The sequence below is a fragment of the Bubalus kerabau genome, chromosome 1 (assembly GCF_029407905.1).
Source record: "Bubalus kerabau isolate K-KA32 ecotype Philippines breed swamp buffalo chromosome 1, PCC_UOA_SB_1v2, whole genome shotgun sequence".
Taxonomy (NCBI): domain Eukaryota; kingdom Metazoa; phylum Chordata; class Mammalia; order Artiodactyla; family Bovidae; genus Bubalus; species Bubalus kerabau.
In genome coordinates, this window is record NC_073624.1 from 54,647,171 (window position 1) to 54,667,725 (window position 20,555).

Below are 20,555 nucleotides of genomic sequence, written 5' to 3' on the forward strand. Positions count from 1 at the left end.
CCTAAGAGACTTCATATCTTTTTTTTTTTATTTTTTTATTTATTTTTTAAATTTTATTTTATTTTTAAACTTTACATAACTGTATTAGATTTGCCAAATATCAAAATGAATCCGCCACAGGTATACACGTGTTCCCCATCTTTATATTCTTTTTTGTTAAATTTTTTTTAGGCGACCAGCTTGATGTCTAGGATATATTCCAAAAAGAAAAACTAATTAGTTATAGAAAAATGTCATCTTAATGTTTCTAGGATTCTGGATTTTGCATTACCAAAAAATTGAACTTCAAGGATTTTCAAATGCATTTCAGCTTTTCTCTTTGAACATTTTCGTGTTGCCATGTTTGGTTCCTGAGTTCAGGTATCTGAGATGTGTATGTTTGGGCCTCCAAGTAGAGTATGTTTTCTTCCAAGTTTTGCTTTTTTAATGTAACTGCAGTGAAATCTTTCATATAAATCTTTGACAGTATCTCTGAATATGTCCTTAGCATGCATTCCTAGAAGGAGAATTACTAGGTCAAAGGGTATGAATATTTTTAAAAGGCTCTTGGTACTTATCACCAACCTTCTTTCCAGAAAGGTCGAACCAACTTATATTCTTAAACAGCAAGGAGTGAGGCTACCTAGTCTTAGCACCAATACCCACTCTGTGTTCTGTCATTAAAAACAAAAAGAAACCACATACAAATAACAACAGCAGTCTTATCAGAGAAAAGTTGCATCCTAGTTTTGTTTAACCAAGTAACACATGCTTACTATAGGAAAAAAATGTTGAAGTAAAGACACTAAAACCATTTGTAATCCCTTTTCAGAGAGAGCGGCTCATAACTATCCAATTGTTTTAATTTGCTATTTAAAAAATAATTGAAATGGTTGAGCATTTATGTTTATAAGCCATTTAATTTCCTTCTTAAAAAAATTATTTATTTTTAATTGATGCATAATTGCTTTACAGTTTGGTTTGTTTTCTGCCACGTACCAACATGAATTAGCCATGGGTATACATATGTCCCCTCCCTCTTGGACCTCCTCCCCACCTCCCACCCTTTGTCACCCTTGTAGACTGTAACAGAGCCCTGGTTTGAGTTTCATGAGGCATACAGCAGATTTCCACTGACTGTCTATTTAACGTGTGTTACTGTATACGCTTCTGTGCGACTCTTTCCATTTGTCTTACTCTCTCCTTCCTCCCCATGGCCCGCGTCCATAAGTCTGTTCTTTATGTCTGCATCTCCATAATTCCCCTTCCTGTAAGAGAGAGACTCTATCTTTTTATTTTTTGGATTTGTATGACTTCTTATTACCCTAAGGATATTAGTTGTCTGCTGTTTGTCTTTTTGTCTAATGTAACCCTTTCCTGTTTTTGATACACAGATGTTTACAATTTTTATACTGTAAATCTGTTGATATTTTTCTTTTGTTATTTATTCTATTGCTTTTACATTGGGAAGTTATGTTCTGTTCTTAGATGAAATAAATAGTAATCCATATGTTTTCCCTACCTTTTTAATGGTTAAAAAACCATAACTCATTCACATGGTGTTAGTTTTACAGCATAGCGTGAAAGAGAATCTTACTTAACATCCTTCCCATACAGCATAGCAGTGTTTGTTTAGTTAGGCAAAGAGAGAGAATATTATTCAAGCTGGTATTCAGTTACAGTATGTTCTGGAAAACACAGATTAGTAGATGGCCCATCTTGTTGAAAATAGGGCATATGAAGGAGGATTTCAGATTGGGAAGACAGATAAAAGTCTAAGTGGGGACTGCCTTTGATGCCACGTCAAAAGTTGACATTTGTAGGCAGTAAGAAGTTTGAGAACCTGAATATCCTTGAAATGAACCTTTAGTTAGGACTCCTTCAGCTACAGGCAATATTAAAAAAATAAAAAAGCCTGAGTCAAACTGATTTAATTACAAGGGAAACTTGGAAAGATATTTTGTGGGTTGGTTCAGCTTCAAGTGTGACTTGTTCCAAGTTTAGATAATGTGGTCGGGTGGCTTCTCTCTGTCTCTTGACCTTGCTGTCTTTCCCACTGGCCTCTTTTTTAGGTTCCTAGAGGTGACCTCCTCATATCTCCAGATTTATATCCTCTTAGGTCCATGTTTGGGAAAAACAAATGTTTCTTTCTTGAAATTCCCTTATAAATCCAGAAATTTTCTTGATTGGACTCGGTTGGTTCCCTGTGGCTTTAGGGTACATATGAAGATGTTTGGCTAGAGGGTGTTCTGTGGCTGTCCCAGATGAATCCATGTTGGTAACTCTGGGGATCTCTTTGACCAGGTCTGGATCACGTATTTCCTCTTAGAGTCAGAAACAGAACCTCCCCAAGACCACACAGTCTGAATGCTGGGCTTGGGGTAGTTTCTCAGGAAAATTGAGCATACTGGAGAAATAGAAGGTATGTCAGCCAGTTTAGGCTCAGTCATGCTGCAGTGACCAGTGATGCCGGAAATCCAGTGGCTTAATATAGGCAGCTGTAACCATGGTTTATTTCTCTCTCCTGTGCTGTTTTCTGGAGCCTCAGGCTCCTCTCCAGGGCAGTTGTGCTCCGTGTGGTGACCTCGCCTGCCGGGCCTGTCGGTCTCCTCCATCCCCTGCTGCATGTGTCATGGAAGCCTCGCGCATGGCTCTGTGATAGATAGAGTGGGGGAGGGGGCGTGCTGTGGTCTGGAAGTGATGTGCTTTACGTCTGCCCACAGCCCGTTGGCCAGAGCAGAAGTTGGTGGCCAGGATAAGGGGTGAAGAGAGGGTTGTAATCCCCAAGTGCCTGGAAGGAGAGAATGTGAGTGAGCATGAGGTGGCCCAGCCACACTGGGTGACACAGAAGGCCAGGGCACCCTGTCACCACCCACCACAGGCTCCCTGGAGGACCTCAGGTGGTTCAGCTCATCCCTTATGCCCCTCCTCCTGATTTTATCTGACTTGTTCCTGGGACAGTGCTGAGAACAGGAAATGGATCCCTTCAGAGCTTCCCAGGGTTGTGTCCCCAAGGGCTGAGGGACAGTCATGTTGCCTTTCTGAAGACATTATGAGTATTTCTTGACGTGACTCAGGCCATAGATTTCTACTCAGCACTGTCCCCATGCGCTGCTCCATTAGACTGGAGACCTTTTAAGAAGAGTCATTGTGCATTTCTGAACATCACAGGGTTCAGAAAAGTGCCATAACAAAGTACTTGGCAAAGATTGTATTTCCCAAACTTAGATATTTATACAGTTTAACAATATTTCCTTAAATAGGTGGAAAATGACTTTTGTACCTAAGTTCTGATTTCATTCATTTTCTCTGTCAGTAGTAAAGATAAAATTAAGGCAAGGGAGGAATTCTTCTGTGGTGATCTTATAAACGATAAAACCAGGACCCCAAACAACAGAAAATGCTGCAGTGGCTGTGAAAGACAGTATGATGGTTCCTCAAAAAATTACAATCCAGTTTACCATATGCCAGCAATTCCCCTTCTGGATATATACCCTCAAGAAGTGAAAGCAGGGGCTCAAAGTGATATTTGTCCACACATGTGCATAGCAGCGTTATTCACAATAGCCAATGGGTGGAAGCAGTCCAAATGTCCTTCAGTGGGTGAATGGGTAAACAAAATGCGAATAGACATAAAATGGAATATTATCTAGGCTTAAAAAGAAGTAAACTTCTGACCCATGCCCCAAAATGAATGAATCTTGAAGATATTATGCTAAATAAAATAAGCCAGCCCCAAAAGACAGCTGCTCTAATAGATTCTCCTTATATGAGTCACATTCCTAGAGACAGAATGTAGAACGGTGATTGCCAGGGGCTGGGGGAGGAAGAACAGGGAGTTAGTGTTGAACGGGTGTGGAGTTTAAGTTTTGCAAGATGAAAGAGTTCTGGAGATGGGTGGTGGTGATGGTCTCACAGCAGTGTGAATCACCTTAGTGCCACTGTGCTGTACACTGAAATGGTTAAAATGGTAAATTTTATGTTATGCATTTTTTACCACCATAAAAATAAGCAAAAACAGAGTCTCAGAAAGCTGACAGATGACTCCTGTAGGTGGTCCACTGGGTGTCCCAGTGCTCCATGGGATGAGCAAGTGGGTGACCTGTGAGTGTGCAGGGGTTGCCCAGCTTGCTGCCTTGCCCAAGGAAAGGCGGTCACCTCTCGATTCAGGGTGGCTGCCTAGAAACTTGGCTATGGTTGGGGCTTTGGGCAGAGTGACAGAACTGTCTCTCCACATCTTTGTCCTCATTGTGGCATCTTGCTCTTATCATCCATTGAGTGCAAAAGAAATTCGCTCTCTTATTTCATACCCACTCTTGTCTCTGCTTTGGGCAAGTACATAACTGACTCGTCAAGGGCCCTTCTGTTTATATTTGGAGTCCACAGTTTAGACAGACCGTTTCTCTCTGAGTGGTTGGCATTCTTTGCTTTTGCCTTGTAATGACTTGCATTAATTCTTAGCACTTTCTTGAAGTGGTTGCATGGGGTGTTGAGCTCCTTTTAAGCTACTGATGTTCCTGGTGTTTATTTCAAGTGATGACTAATTAAACACGCACGCTTTCTGGTGATGTTCATGTGATGGCTGCACCGCGGGCTTTCCCGCCAGTGGAGAATTCATTCCTGGGCAGCCCCTGGAGATGTGCTGACTGTCAGCACCGTGTTCCAGCATAGTCGTGTTTCCTTGAGGGCCTTGCATACTCTTCTCAGGTAGCAGAAAGGGAGAGAGACTTTCCTGCCAGCACCAGTTCAAAATAGAAACTTCTAATGGCAGCAGGCTGTGAGAACTTCCCTTGGAAAGGTCATTTGTGAAAGAGGAGCTTTTGGTCAATCTGTAAGTGATCCTGTTTCACTGACTTCGTTCGGACAGTGCCATGCAGTCCTATTCGGAAAGTGACATCCTGGGTAGTGACTTGTTGATAATGGCCAGATGCTCTTCGATGTTGGATGCTTAAGAGCCGCTGGTTTCTCCCTTCCCCAGGATTAGTTCCTGTGAACTGTCTGCCTTCAAGTTTCTTAAAATGTGTTTCCTGTCTTCAGATGAATCTTATATGTAAAAAAGAAAAACAAGGCCAAGGTTATTATCTCATTGATTTTGACAAAAGAAACTAATGAAGAAATGAAATCGATGGTGAATCTTGACTGATTTTCCATAGATTCAGTCATATCTAGGTTGTCAATGGGAGAGAAATTCATTCATTCGTTCATTCCTTCATTTGCTGTCTTTGGTCTGGATGTGCTGTGTGGGGATGTGAAGGCTTGGTTTTAAAGTTAGTGTAATGTGGCATCTTTCTTGGTGACCATGAATAGGCTTCGGGGTCAAGCTCCCTGAAGTTTTCCACAAGGTTTGTGTTTGTGTTTTTCTGAGGGGCGAGAATTCTGTGGCTTCTGTTAGGTTCTCAAAGGGACCCAAGCCCGCCGGTGTTAAGGAGCCTTCTGCAATGCTCAGAATATGTCACCGTGGCTCATATGTTCCCTGATTAGACTTGTCACCCTGTGAAAGTAAGTACTTTTGGGATATTTCAGGTGGCTCTTTAGAAGTGGATAATGTGAGAAAAAGGTGAGCAGAGGGAAGGAGGGAACACTGTAGACTCTGTGGTAAGCATTAAAATGAAGAAAGATTGACTCCACTTTATTTAGAAAATAAATACTTGCTTCTCAAATGCTTGTTGACTCCCCTAATCTTGCAGAAGAGCATCAAGAGTGTAGATTCTGAAGCCAGACTTCCCAGGTTCACATCCTACCTCTGCCATTTAGTGGCTGTGTGTCCTTTGGTGAATTGTATAATTTCTGTGTGTCTCTAATGTTTTCCTACATCAGATGGAGATGATAGAGCTTTTGCTTGCTAAGGTTGTCATAAGGATTAAATGAGGTGGTACAAAGTGCTTCTGAGTATGTAATACATGGTAAGAAAGAAAAAGAAAGAAAGTTAAGTTGCTCAGTCATGTCCAACTCTTTGCGATCTCTTGGACTGTAGCCCGCCAGGCTCCTCTATCTGTGGAATCCTCCAGGCAAGAATATTGGAGTGGGTTGCCATCACCTTCTCCAAGGAATCTTCCCAACCCAGGGATCAAACTCAGGTCTCCCGCACTGCAGGCAGATCCTTTGCCATCTGAGCTACCAGGGAAGCCCCTAATACATGGTTAAGATCTTAATAAATATAAGACCTTAATAAGTGTTAGTTCTTATGATGGAGTCAGAGGTGGTTCTTATTAATGTAAAGAGTAGTAGAATACACACAGTTCAATTCATTCATAAGATGTGGACAGTTCACTTTCTGTGTGCATGTGTTGGTGGTTTTGTACCTATTTCCATGAAGTCACCTGTCTTCAGCGTTTGTCTATTGATGAGCTGCTTCAGGTAAATTTTTGGTGCACAAGCATTGTAAAAAGTGAGAGAATGCTGTCCCATATCCTTTTCGCAAAATGGGATGGTCTGTGTGGTTGTCACAGAATGTTGCATGAGGAGGTTCTTTGTGTTAAATGACTACTTGTGAAATGACTGGATGACAATATCATATTTCCTTGTCTTTAAAAATATAGTATGCAGCCCCTGATCCTAAATTTCATCTGGGATGTGGTTATTGAAGACTCATAGTCTGTTTCACTTATGTGATTAATTTCTCCATCATTACTAGACTCTAGAGAGTTGCTTTCTATATCTTTGTGTTCATCTTTTGACTCATCTGATAATTGTGAAGTGCTTTCTTCTGACAGGTTTATGCTTTTTGCCACTCTGGGTGGAAAATAGAATTCCACACAGTGAATTCTCAACTGTGTTTCATGAAAGCTAAGGAAATGACTGCAAAGATGGTATCTTCAGACTTCTTTGATATACTTTCCTGAAAATGATGCGATACTTCAGGCAGGGCGATGAGGAAACTGAAGGGTGATGTTGTAGTGATAATTTCTTTTACTTTTGCAATATCTTGGCCAAGTTCCTGTCATTCTCTTGCTTTCTTGTGTATGTGTACGCTCAGTTGCTCAGTTGTGTCTGACACTGTGAGCCCATGGACGGGTCCTCAGGCTCCTCTGTCCATGGAATTTTCCAGTCTAGAATACTGGGGTGGGTTTCCATTTCTTTCTCCAGGGGATCTTCCCTACCCAGGGATTGAATGCATGTCTTCTGCATTGGCAAGCAGATTAAAAATCATGGTTGGGAATAATTGAGGGATAATGATGAAATAGGCTTTCCAGGTGGCTCACTTGTAAGGAATCCTCCTGTCAATGCAGGAGACACAAGTTCAATCTCTGGGTCGGGAAGATCCCCTGGAGAAGGAAATGGCAACCCACTCCAATATTCTTGCCTGGAAAATCCCATGGACAAAGAAGCCTGCCGTATAGTCCAGGAGGTTGCAAAGAGTCAGATATGACTGAGCGACTGAGTACACACCCACCCACACCTCCCCTTCTCACAGTGGTGAAATGATTCCTGCGATGGTAAAATAGCAAAATGTTTCAAGATGTTGGAAAATAAAATCACTGACCTCCCATCTTGCATCTTAGATTTTTAAAAGGGTGTGGTGAACTCATGAAAGTTGTATAGTAAGATGAGTTTTTGAAAAACCTGCAAGAAAGAATACAAGTCATGAAATAGCAATCCTTACAAATAGAAGTGCTTAAAACAGGAACTTGAAACTAACTTTGAATCCAGGGGACCCTGATGGTATCCTGGGGTTAATTGCATTTCTAATAATCTATCTGGAGGAAATCACCAGAAAGGCAAAGGTGAACATCTGAAGGTACTTATTACTGTGGGTTTTTTTTTTTTTTGGCTTTTGTTTCTTAAATAGGAAAAGTCATAAATGTGTATGAGTAAAAGGCTGATTTGGAGCAATATACCAATCGTATATGATGATTTAAAGTTATATTCTCAGAAACTCTGCAATGATAGAACACATTATGATAGAATATTAGAGTGGAGTACAAAGATGTGTGTACAATGTGAGGTCACCTATGTACACTATATACATAGAACAATATCAGTAGCAAATACACACAATGTTTTTTTCTGGATGATATATGATGGGTGATACTTAATTATCTACATGGTTCTCTATCTTTTAAAATCTGTAACTGGCATATATTCTTTTATAAACAAAAACAAATCTTTTTGTGATGTCGAAGCAAATTATTTTTTATAGCAGTCTTATTAGGATGTCATGTACCTACCATACGATTCACTCACTCAGTTTCCCATTCAGTGGGTTTTAGTGTCATCAAAACCACTGTTCAGCCATCACCACAATCAACTTTAAAACATTTTCATCACCCCCCAAAGAAACTCTATGCCCATTAGCATTCACTCTGTTTCTCTCCATCCTGCCATTTCTAGGCAACCACTCAATCTAGTTTCCGTCTCAAGGGGTTTGCCTGTTCTAGACATTTCATTTAAATTGAGTCCTACAATGTGCAACTCTTTGTGACTGGCGTCTTTCACTTAGCATCATGTTTTCAAGGTAAAGCTAATTACTCTTGTGCTTTAATTTACTCATTTTGTTTACGTCATGCTAACTTTTATTTATCATAGGGTGTAACGTCTTTTTTCCCCCTTTACTTCTAGAACTGGTTCCTTCGATTATGAACAACTTGTTAAATCCAGATGCCATCTTCTCAAACAATGAGATGAGCCTGTCAGACATTGAAATCTATGGCTTTGATTATGACTACACCTTGGTGTTTTATTCAAAACACCTCCACACACTGATATTTAATGCTGCTCGGGACCTTCTCATCAACGAACACCGGGTAAGAGCACAGGGACTTCCAGTCTCCCCGCCCGCCCCCCCGTGGGGATTTGAGCTGATCTGGTCTCATGCCCGGCACAGTAGATGTCACTTAGTAAATTGTTGCTGAATGTATGAGTAGATGTGGTTCCATTCCAAATGACTATCTGGAAAATAGTTTTTTTTAAAAAATACTTTTTTGAGTTATGATTGACATGTAAAAAGCTATATATATTTACACATATATACACATACATATGTATATACACACATATATATATAAAGCTCACTGAGTTTTGGGATAAGTGTATAAACCACCATCAAGGTCATAAACTATCCATCACTTACCTAAGTTTCCTCCTGCTCCCTTATTGTTATTGTTGGGTGTACGCATGTGTGTGTGGTGCAGTGCTTAGCTAAGATCCACCCATTTAGCAAATTTCAAGTATAGAATACAATATTGTTAGCTATAGGTACTATGCTGTATAATAGATCTCCAGAACTTATTTATCTTGCCTAACTGAAACTTTGTACCTGGAAGGTAGTTGTATGTTTAAAAAAATCTTTAGATGTCTCTGATAGAAGACTGTACCAAGTTACTCATTAGTGGAGATTCAGCCGTGGTCATTTGCTCTATGAGCTCTCACAGAGCAAGTGACACAGGTCCTCCCAAAGTCTGATGAAGGGGCAGCCTGTTAATTTCTGGTTAGAAGGGATTCTTCAAATCATGGGCAATGTTTTGCCCTCATCAGTGAACTAAATTGCATTCTTAGATAAGGAATATTTGAATGTCTTCTGATGCTTAGTATTGCTGAGAGCTTATAATAAAGAAGGAAGAAAGAAACACTCTAAACTGAACGTCGTTTTCTCTAGTCTAGTTGGAATACATTTCAGGAACCAGGATGAGAAGCATCTTCAGAGGTCGTCTGGACCAGGGCCCTTTGAAAACCCCCCACAGCATTCCAAGAGAGGTGACTGGAGGGCATCCCTCCCAGAGGTGTTCTGAACTTGGGGAGTTCTTGCACCGATACCTGCTTTTTCCTTCATTGTCCCTTCGCACATTCCTTCATCCTTTAGTCAGTGCCTCTTCTGTGCTGAGCTGTCATGGAGCAGGCCGGGTGAAGGTGAGCAGGACACAGGTGCTGCCCTTGGAGAACCAGCAGTCTAGTGGAGGTGTCTGTCCTGTGGGCAGGTAAATTATGAAGCCTCCACCTGGTGGTTTTCCCTACTTTCTTCAATTTAAGTCTGAATTTGGCAATAAGGAGTTCATGATCTGAGCCACAGTCAGCTCCTGGTCTTGTTTTTGTTGACTGTATAGAGGTTCTCCATCTTTGGCTGCAAAGAATATAATCAATCTGATTTCGGTGTTGACCATCTGGTGATGTCCATGTGTAGAGTCTTCTCTTGTGTTGTTGGAAGAGGGTGTTTGCTATGACCAGTGCATTTTCTTGGCAAAACTCTATTAGTCTTTGCCCTGCTTCATTCTGTATTCCAAGGCCAAATTTGCCTGTTACTCCAGGTGTTTCTTGACTTCCTACTTTTGCATTCCAGTCCCCTATAATGAAAAGGACATCTTTTTTGGGTGTTCTAAAAGGTCTTGTAGGTCTTCATAGAACCATTCAACTTGAGCTTCTTCAGTGTTACTGGTTGGGGCATAGACTTGGATTACTGTGTTATTGAATGGTTTGCCTTGGAAACGAACAGAGATCATTCTGTCATTTTTGAGATTGCATCCAAGTACTGCATTTTGGATTATTTTGTTGACCATGATGGCTACTCCATTTCTTCTGAGGGATTCCTGTCTGCAGTAGTAGATATAATGGTCATCTGAGTTAAATTCACCCATTCCAGTCCATTTGAGTTCGCTGATTCCTAGAATGTCAACATTCACTCTTGCCATCTCTTGTTTGACCACTTCCAATTTGCCTTGATTCATGGACCTGACATTCCAGGTTCCTATGCAGTATTGCTCTTTACAGCATCGGACCTTGCTTCTATCACCAGTCACATCCACAGCTGGGTATTGTTTTTGCTTTGGCTCCATCCCTTCATTCTTTCTGGAGTTATTTCTCCACTGATCTCCAGTAGCATATTGGGCACCTACTGACCTGCCTCTTGAGAAACCTATATGCAGGTCAGGAAGCAGCAGTTAGAACTGGACATGGAATAACAGACTGGTTCCAAATAGGAAAAGGAGTATGTCAAGGCTGTATATTGTCATCCTGCTTATTTAACTTATATGCAGAGTATATCATGAGAAACGCTGGACTGGAAGAAACACAAGCTGGAATCAAGATTGCCGGGAGAAATATCAATAACCTCAGATATGCAGATGACACCACCCTTATGGCAGAAAGTGAAGAGGAACTAAAAAGCCTCTTGATGAAAGTGAAAGAGGAGAGTGAAAAAGTTGGCTTAAAGCTCAACATTCAGAAAACGAAGATCATGGCATCCGGTCCCATCACTTCATGGGAAATAGATGGGGAAACAGTGGAAACAGTGTCAGACTTTATTTTTGGGGGCTCCAAAATCACTACAGATGGTGACTGCAGCCATGAAATTAAAAGACGCTTACTCCTTGGAAGGAAAGTTATGACCAACCTAGATAGCATATTCAAAAGCAGAGACATTACTTTGCCAACAAAGGTCCGTCTAGTCCAGGCTATGGTTTTCCCAGTGGTCATGTATGGATGTGAGAGTTGGACTGTGAAGAAGGCTGAGCGCCGAAGAATTGATCCTTTTGAACTATGGTGTTGGAGAAGACTCTTGAGAGTCCCTTGGACTGCAAGGAGATCCAACCAGTCCATTCTGAAGGAGATCAGTCCTGGGTGTTCTTTGGAAGGGCTGATGCTAAAGCTGAAACTCCAGTACTTTGGCCACCTCATGTGAAGAGTTGACTCATTGGCAAAGACTCTGATGCTGGGAGGGACTGGGGGCAGAAGGAGAAGGGGACTGCAGAGGATGAGATGGCTGGATGGCATCACTGACTCGATGGACATGAGTCTGAGTGAACTCCAGGAGTTGGTGATGGACAGGGAGGCCTGGTGTGCTGCGATTCATGGGGTCGCAAAGAGTCAGACACGACTGAGCGACTGAACTGAACTGAACTGAACCACCTGGTGGAGCCCTACAGACATCTGAACAGAGAGCTAGACCTGTGTGGAGGATGGTTTGAACAGTTTTCTCTGCCCGAGAGAATTTCTCTGCAGGAATTCCTCCTGCCTAAGGAAAGAGCCAAGAAGGTGACATTTCAGTGGAGTCTGGAAGGAGTTTATCCACAGAGGTGGGCTGGGGGTGTGCAAGGGTGGACATGAGTAGCCTAGAAACCTAAATCATGAACACAAATGTTTTCTACCTGACTATTTGAGTCACGGGCTGGGTGTTATAATGGACTGTTATGCCCTCCAGGTCTTCTCTTTTCCCAGTTGGATTATTCTTGGTTTTCCCAGCCATTCCCCTTTGACCTCCTTTCTTTTTCATCATTTTGTGCGTCCTCTGGTTTATCCCCCTCAAGTATGAGGCTCCGAACTGAAGCTGTTCCTGCAGGTGGGGTCTGACTAGTGTGGAACAGGGGGTGACCATTGGCTTCCTGGTTCTGGATAGCAGACCTTCAGTACTGTTGTTAATGGGTCCATAAGTTTTGGGTCCTTGCCATTTGATGCAGTGTATTTCCTGATTCCCCTCAGCTTTTGGCTGTCAGTGGGATTAATAAGAAACTCATCTGTCCTTATTTACAATGCAGAAATGGTGCTTGCCCAAAGTAACATTCCCTCACCCACCAGGCTCTCCTTAGTTATGGCCACTTGATCAGAGGTAAACTCATCTAGCTACTCTCCACCCAGCTGCATGTCTCCATTTGTTCAAGAGATTCCCTTCTCTTCGATCTAACCTACGGACCTTTCCCTTGACTTTGAGGATGGCAGCAGAGTAAGAGTGAGGTGGTCCTGCCCTTGCTGGCTTGTCTGCCAGCTCGCCCCACCATCTCCCCACCTCCCTGCTAGAGAGTCTTGCACTCCGAGCTGAAGGGGTCTTGCACTGCAGCTGGTGTTTGAATTCTAGGTCGTCTGCAGTGTTTGCTGTGACATTACTTATAAAACTTATTAAAAAAAAATAAAATATCATGGCTGTGATATTACTTATAAAATGAAAGTCATTATGCTAACAGCACCCCGTCTGTTCATTGTCTGCTCGGTGCCAAAAGCACAGGCTCTGGAGCCTGACTTCTGGAGTTTGAATCCTGGCTTTTACCACTTATCCTTTAGGTAATCTTGAGTAACACACTTAATGCTTCTGGGCCTCAGTATTGTCCTCTGTGAAATGGGCACAGCAGTAGTACTTTCCTCACAATGTTATTGTCATCATTAAAGGAGTTGATTTATGTGAAGTGCCTGGCACATAGAAAACACTCATTAAAGGTTAGCTATTACTACTGTTATTAGCTGTTGCTACTGTTATTGCTAATCTGCGTGACAGCCCTGCAGATAGATAGTGTCTCTGTTTTACAGTTGAGCAAACTGAGACTTACAGAGTCCAGCTAGTAGTTCAAAGCCACAAGACAAGAAAGAAGGCAGAACCAGAATTTGAACTTACAAAAAAAAATTCATTTATTTATTTATTTCTTGGCCAAACCACATGGCGTGTAGAATCTTAGTTCCCCAACCAGGGATCAAATCTGTGCCCCCTGCATTGGAAGGGTGGAGTCTTAACCACTGGGCCACCAGGGAAGTCCTCGAATTTGAACTTCAATCTGTCTATTTGCAAGGCACAGATGCTGTCTTCTGTTTACATTGGCCCTTGTGGGATTAGTAACACCTTTTCTTTCTATCCTATGGGTTTATTGTTCAGATAAAAATAAAATATTCATGAAGATTAAAAATTTATGAACTTTGAGGGCAAAGAGAGATGAAATAAGGGAAAGAAAGGTGTACTCATTCTGATTGGAGAAGCTTCTTGATTTAAGATAGTTGAAATTTCATTCCCATTATGTCTGTTTGTTGCTTTAATAAAAGAAGTATGTCCTAACACTAATTATATCAGACATATTAATAGAGGCAATTATGCTTATGCAAATTTTTCTCTGGTTTTGGATCTGAAAATGATTCTTCCACGATGCTGTTGGAAGCACTGAGTGTGGTTCCATTTTTTTTTCCTGCTAAAGACTAAAAGTACTTGAGAAGATGAGAGACATCTGCTTTTGAGATGCACAGTAATAGAGCAGCAAGTTTGCAATTTAGCATCTTCCCTAAAAGCAGATGTGAATGTTCCAGCCTCTTCATAATTATCCATTCTCTCGTCTTTTGTTAAAAGAGAGGGAGAGTTTTTTTTTTTAAGATTTATTTATTTTTTCGGCTGTGGTGGGTCTTCATTGCTGCATGCAGGCTCTCTCTCCCTGCGGTGAGGGGGGTGGATGGGGGGGCGGGGTGGGGCGGGGGAGGGCGGGGGAGGGCTACTCTTGGTTGCAGTACGCAGGCTTCCCATTGCAGTGACTTCTCTTGTTGTGGAGCACAGACTCTAGGGTGCGGGCTTCAGTAATTGTGGCTCCATGGCACATGGGATCTTCCTGAACCAGGGATGACTCTTAATCTCCCTTCGGGTGCTGCACTGTATGAGAGGAAGTCAGTCTCTGCAGCTGTGAGCTCTCTTTTCACTCATTCAGAAGAATATTCAATGGAAATATGTCCTGCCTCCATCCACTTCTCACCTCCCACGCTGCCTCCACCCTGGTCTACGCCACCATCACCTCCCACCCGATGGTGCAGTAGCCTTAAACTAGGCCCCTTGCTTCCATTCATGCCCCTTAGTCTGTTCTTCATTAGGCAGCAAGAGTGAACCTTTAAACACTAGTCATCTCACTTTTGGACTCAGAATCCCCCGCGCCTTCCCATCACGCTTGGGGTGACACTGAAGGCCTCCAGTGGTCCTGGACCCCCGGCTTCCTCACCCGCCTCGCTCCTCCCACCCTCACTCACTGCGCTCCAACCACAGCAGCCGCCTGGCTACTCCTTGAACCGCCACACACGCTCCTACCTTTGGGCCTCTGTGCTTTCCAGTTCCTCTGGTGGAATGTCCTGCCTGGCTCCAGGTAGCCTGAAGCCTTGCTCTTTATTTTTTTTTTCCCCCAGATTTCCAAACCCTTTACTTACCACTATGAAGCACTGTACAAGTGTTGATTTGTTTTGCCTGCGCACCATAGGATGGAAACTTCTTAGGGGCAGAGATGGTGTCAGTTTAAAAAATTTTTTTTTTGATATGTTGTTATTGTTTTAATTTTTTTGGCCATGCTGCACGGCATACAGGATCTTAGTTCCCTGACCAGGGATCGAACTCATGCCCCCTGCGGCAGAAGTTCAGAGTCTTAACCACTGGACCGCAAGGGAAGTCCTGATGGTGTCAGTTTTGTTCACTACTGCATTCCTAGGCCTTGGCACAAAGTACGTGCTCAGTAAACACTTGACATACTCGTTGAATTCCACCTGTTAAGAGAGTATCATGATGCAGGTAGTTTTGTCCTGGCTTCATGTTCTGTGTGGATTTTGGAGAACTTTGTTTCTATACGCTTTTGCTCTCCTCTAATTAGACTCATAATTTAGGTTACTTTAAATATCAAACTGAGACCTCTGGAAAGCAGATATATCATATTTATAGGCATTGGGACCTCAGGAACTCACAGGCAGTGTCGTAATGTGGAGGTTCGCAGCTCTGTCCAGAGCTCCGTGATTGATTATCCAGGAAGGGGGCCATGTGGACAGGCTACAGAATTTTAGAAATTATCACAGGGAATTGCTGGGTTTCTCTGCAGCATTTTAGTATTAACTTTACTTAAAGCTGTAAAGGACAGTTCTGTAGCATTTTAAGGGGAAACTTTGATCTTTGCCTGCACACACTAGCCTGTCCAGATTGCACTCAGATTGAGAACAAATCTAGGAACTGAAGGAAACCCAGACAAAGCCCAAATCAGAAGATTTTTAATAAAACCCCAAGTAAAGGTCTTTTATTGTTTATAGTTCTTCTGCTGTCAGGGACACCAGTCATTTTCATGACACGTTGGGTGAGTCATGTTTTTCTGGCTGGTGGGCACTTCCTAAGCTCTATGAGTCCAGAAAATCTAGCCATAGGCCATTGGACACATGTGTCACTTCCTGGCTGATGGGAGTGTCTTTGACTTCCTCGACTAGATGTTACTGTTAATGGTGTTCCCAACCAGAGTTTCCGTGTATGTGTGTCTGTGTGTGAAGTGTATTAGTAAAAATGAAGGACCATACACTGTGTGCAGGATTCTTGGAAACGCCCAGGAGTGGAAATAGCATTGAGTGAGATTTCTTGGCACATGTGAAGGGTGTTAGATAAATGAGCTCAAATGTGACATTTGACTCAGCGCTCCCTGCAGTTTGGCTGGAATTACTCATTGCGTGTGGGTCAGCCTGGTGATTCCAGGAGGTGTTCTCGCACACGCGTGACCTTGGCTGTGCACGAGGAGATGGCAGTGCAGTCACGCAGGGGGGCTGCCGTGCTGGTTGATGGTTGTCTAGGCCTTTACATAAGCAGATTCCATCATGATTGGGAGATTGTGGGGACACAGCCTCCCTGGACTCAGGACTGGATATTCTGGCTGGTAGGTCCATGTTCTGAGCGCAGGGGCAGTGGGGAGACCCTGACCCCCATGCCCCTCCACATCCCTCTTGTGTGGCCTGGGCCAGGTTGTCTCATCAGAAGTCTCTGAGGTCCCTTCTGTTAAATGGGCATGGTGGGGCCTGCTGCCTGTGGGGTCACTGGTATTCTACTTCTGAGATCTGGGGAGAGAGGAAAGTAGTGGATAAAGAAGGGGCTGGGATTTTTGTGTAGTAGGAGGGACAGGTTTATGACTAGGAAATAGCAGGGGAGCCAGGCCACGCGTTCTGAACCAGCATTGGAGCCGTAACAGGGAACCATGTGCTGAGACAGGGTGTCTCTGGCCCCAGGGGGAGGAAGGCTGTATCGATGGCCAAGGGATTCCTGCAGCTGAGGGGAGAATATAAGACTGGGGAGGTTGGGGGGCTGAGGCCTTCCCTGTGTGTGGGCAGATAAAGAGGAGGGGGATCTGTGTCCTGGAGGCACTTGGCCTGAAGCAGGAGGCCAGCTGCGGTCCATCTCTTCTGACCACAGCTTCCTACCCAGGTGCACCAGCCTCCTCAACCTCCAAACAAAGGCCAAGTGTGGATGCTATCTTGACCTTGACCTTAGTACATCGTTAGCTAAAACCAGTTCCTTTCTTCCTTCTTAGTATCCCGTGGAAATCAGGAAGTATGAGTATGACCCAAACTTCGCAATTCGTGGACTGCATTATGACGTGCAGCGGGTAGGTGTAATTCTCATGTTTTTCTACAGTTTAGCACGTTCGGGAATAAAATGTATTCTTGGTGCTTTTCTTTGCTGCATGCATAAATTGATTTGAAATTATATTCTCCAGGGCTGCAGAACTAAATTATCCAAAACACTTTTGGATGAAGTCTTTTTCAGGAGACTGTATATTGGAAGAGCATGAATGCATTTAGCCACTGGGCAATACTACTTATGTCCAAATAGTCAACTTCGATGTTTTGAGGAGGAGATGGTTGTCATATTTTTCTTTTTTTTTTTTTGCAGACAGGTCATTTCCTTAATGGGCTGCATGGTGCTTTAATTAGCAAGCAAACCTTTCAAAAACATACAGTGTGTTTGTTTGTGTATGACGACTTAATGTTGATAGGATTCACAGTGACACCTGGAACTTTCATTAAATGTGCAATTTGTGGTGCATTAATTTACCTGCATGTGCTTGTGTTTTTGAAGGCGGTCTTGATGAAGATTGATGCTTTTCATTATATCCAGCTGGGAACCGTCTACAGGTAAGAGTACAAGGAGGTAAATTTAACCCCCTCCCTCTCAAGTAAGCAAAGTGCTTTGGCTTTCAAGACTCCCTGACTGCTTAGTGTCGGGGGCCTGCAGTGTGTATCTGTAAAGCATTCATTCATTTGCCCGCTCCATCCGTCATTTAGGAGCATTGATCGGGCCACTACCATGTTAGATGCTAATGGTTTGGCTTGTGAGGATGTCCTTAGGGGGCTTGGAGCGTAGGTGGGAATCCACACAAGGAAACCAGTGCGTGCAGTCCACAGTGACCCAGGCTACGATGGCTGTGTGCTCAGGCCACTGGGGGCCACTTTGGAGGACTCTGGGGAGGACGAGCTCTCCAGAGGCGATGGTGGCCCCCTGAGTGAGGGTCCTGCAGAGGAGGTACGGAAGGATGGTGGGGGCAGGTCGTTCCCACTGTGATAATTGAGTGGTTTGGACATTGTCTCTTTTCTTCCTGTTTATTAGAATTAGTAGAAGTACTGAGCTCAGTGAGAGATCTTTGTAACTTTGAAATAAAGGGTTTTGCCTTTTCTAATTCTCAAATTTGGGGATGCTTTTGAGGATTGTGGTTTGTGTGTGTGTGTATATAGGGATGTGAGAGTGTTAGTCACTCAGTCGTGTCCGGCTGTCTGTGACCCCAGGTACTGTAGCCCACCAGGCTCCTCTGTCCATGGGATTCTCCAGGCCAGAATACTGGAGTGGGTAGCCTTTCCCTTCTCCAGGGGACCGTCCCAACCCAGGGATCAAACCTAGGATTCCCACATTGAAGGCAGGTTCTTTACCATATGTATAAATATTTCTACATTTATACATACGTATGAATATTTGGTATTTTCTTTCTGTTCCTAAATAATGTGCTCATACTTCTGTTTCCTAACTTATTAATTTTGGACATTGTCCCTGCTGTGAGGACTGAGGACTTGGCCCTCCCGCACATGCAGCCCCGTCTCCAGCCTCATTTTCCTAACCTCATTACGATCCCTCTCTGCTTGCTTCACTGTCTTGTTTGCATTATGATTCCACAGGTCGTGTTCATTCTTAAGCAAGTAGTGCATTGTTTTCTTTCTTGTGCAGCATTTGGTTTTTCCTAGGTTTAATAATAACCTCGGTTTTTATTTGCTTAGTTTCCTATGTAGCTATCTAGTTTTCCCCCTAACTGTTCCTTCACAGATATCAAGCAGGCATTTATTTCCCCACAACTCAAATGTTTTACATAATCTCTCAGTTACTTTTTTTTTTGACTACTGCCTCCTACTCTGATCTGCTCTGATTGCTCATCCAGGGACTTCAGTTTGCTACTTTTTCTGTTTCCTGGCTCTCATCTCTTCCTCTTTCTAACTTTACTCCCTCATTTTGCTAGAGCACATCCTACAGTAGCTTCCTGGTGCCTCTTATGACTGAGTCTTTCTGGGGATCTGTGGTGGTTCATCAGTTCCTCTCTTTGGGGTCCCATTGCAGGCTCTGTTCTCAATGATGTTAAGTCAGGGGCCTCCTTTCACCAACTGTTTTCCAAAAACATGTTGAAATGTCTTATGTGCTGATGTCTTTGCTCTTATTTCCTTTGACCTTTTGAGCAATTTATTCTTTTACTGTCATTTTAATGGTGTTTCAAGAGGGAGAAGAGGTGGTGGTGGTGATGCAAATAATAAGAGTAGTAGTAATAATAAATAGAAACTCAACAATGTTGAGTTTTGCAGTGCAACAGATACTGCCGTAAGGGTTTTGAGTTAACTCATTTGATCCTCAAAATAATCTTATAAGGTAGGTACTGCTATTGGTCCCAAAGAGGTTAATCAGTAACTTGCCCAAGGCCACACGGAAATAGAATTCAGACCCAGACAGTCTGGCTCCTGACTGTGCTCTTGGCCCCTGTGCAGCATTTCTGAATGTCTGAGGGCTAACTGGTAGTCTTCAGCAGATCTTTCGAATCTGTCTGCCATCTGCTTTTGGACTCACACACTTACCGCTTCTCTCCTGGGCTCCTGTGGTTTTTTGCAGCACAGCCCACAGACTAGACATTTTGCTAGACTGATTTACCTAAAGCATTGCCTTCAACAACCCCCTTGTCTCTTCTGAATCCTGGATGGCTCCCCATTGTCTAAGAAATGGAGCCCAGATCTCTTAAATATTCCATCAACCTTCTCTAAACCCTTAGCTTTCTCCTCTTCCATACACAGCTCCTTCACTTCCTTGATTGGTTAAAACTCTTGGTTGCAAGTGGCTGAGACACAACTCAAGCTGGCTTAAACAAAAACCCAGTCTGGACTCACTAATGGTGTAGTCCAGGGACAGATCTGGTTGCAGGTGTAGCTGGCTCCAGAGGCCCAAATGGTTGTTGTCAGTGCTCTTTCTGTCTCTTGACACTCCTGCTGTCTGGGTTTGCTCACAGCAGGCACCTCCACGTGGTGAACCCTGGCAGTACCAGGCTTCCACCCTCAGCTCCAGGTTAAGCAGAGAAAGGGAGTTATTCTTTCTAACAGTTTCAGCCAGTCTCAGAGGGAGTGGATGCCAGATTTGTGCAAATAGCAGATAAATACCTTTCTTCTGAGTTCTCCTTTTCACTGCTCTGCATCTGTGCAGGCTGGCATTCTTCCAGGATGCGGTTTTCCTTCCTTTCTGCTTCTTGAAATCTCACTCATCCTTCTGCACGGCTGATAGGTGGCAAGGCCTCTCCTCACCCTCTCAGCTTGACATGGTCTTTCTCTCCTCTCTTCTGGGCCACACCATCCTGTGGCTCCTAATTACCTTGTTCCTTCTTCTCCAGATAAATTGTCTATTATGTTAGAGGTATGGATTGGACTAGTTAGGAGGGGCCACTGAGGCATTTAAAGGGGAAGGAGTGCTCAGGTTGAGGTCCTGGGAAGATCGCTGGGGCCTCAGTGCTGAGAAGGGGGTGTGGCGGCTGAGGCAGCAGGGGTGCGTGTGTGGCTCTGGAGTCACACTTCCTGAGTGTGAACCCCAGCCCTGCTGCTCTCTAAAATGG

The 20,555-nt window shown here is 43.4% G+C and overlaps 1 protein-coding gene across 1 annotated transcript in view; it reads left to right on the forward strand.

Annotated features, from left to right (window-relative positions):
* NT5DC3 (5'-nucleotidase domain containing 3) overlaps positions 1-20,555 on the forward strand; it is a 71,051-nt gene that overhangs the window by 16,753 nt on the left and 33,743 nt on the right. Inside the window, exons 2-4 of the mRNA XM_055575041.1 lie at positions 8,539-8,723; positions 16,962-17,036; positions 17,510-17,565. Coding sequence (XP_055431016.1) covers positions 8,539-8,723; positions 16,962-17,036; positions 17,510-17,565 — 316 coding nt within the window. The remainder of the gene's footprint in view (positions 1-8,538; positions 8,724-16,961; positions 17,037-17,509; positions 17,566-20,555) is intronic.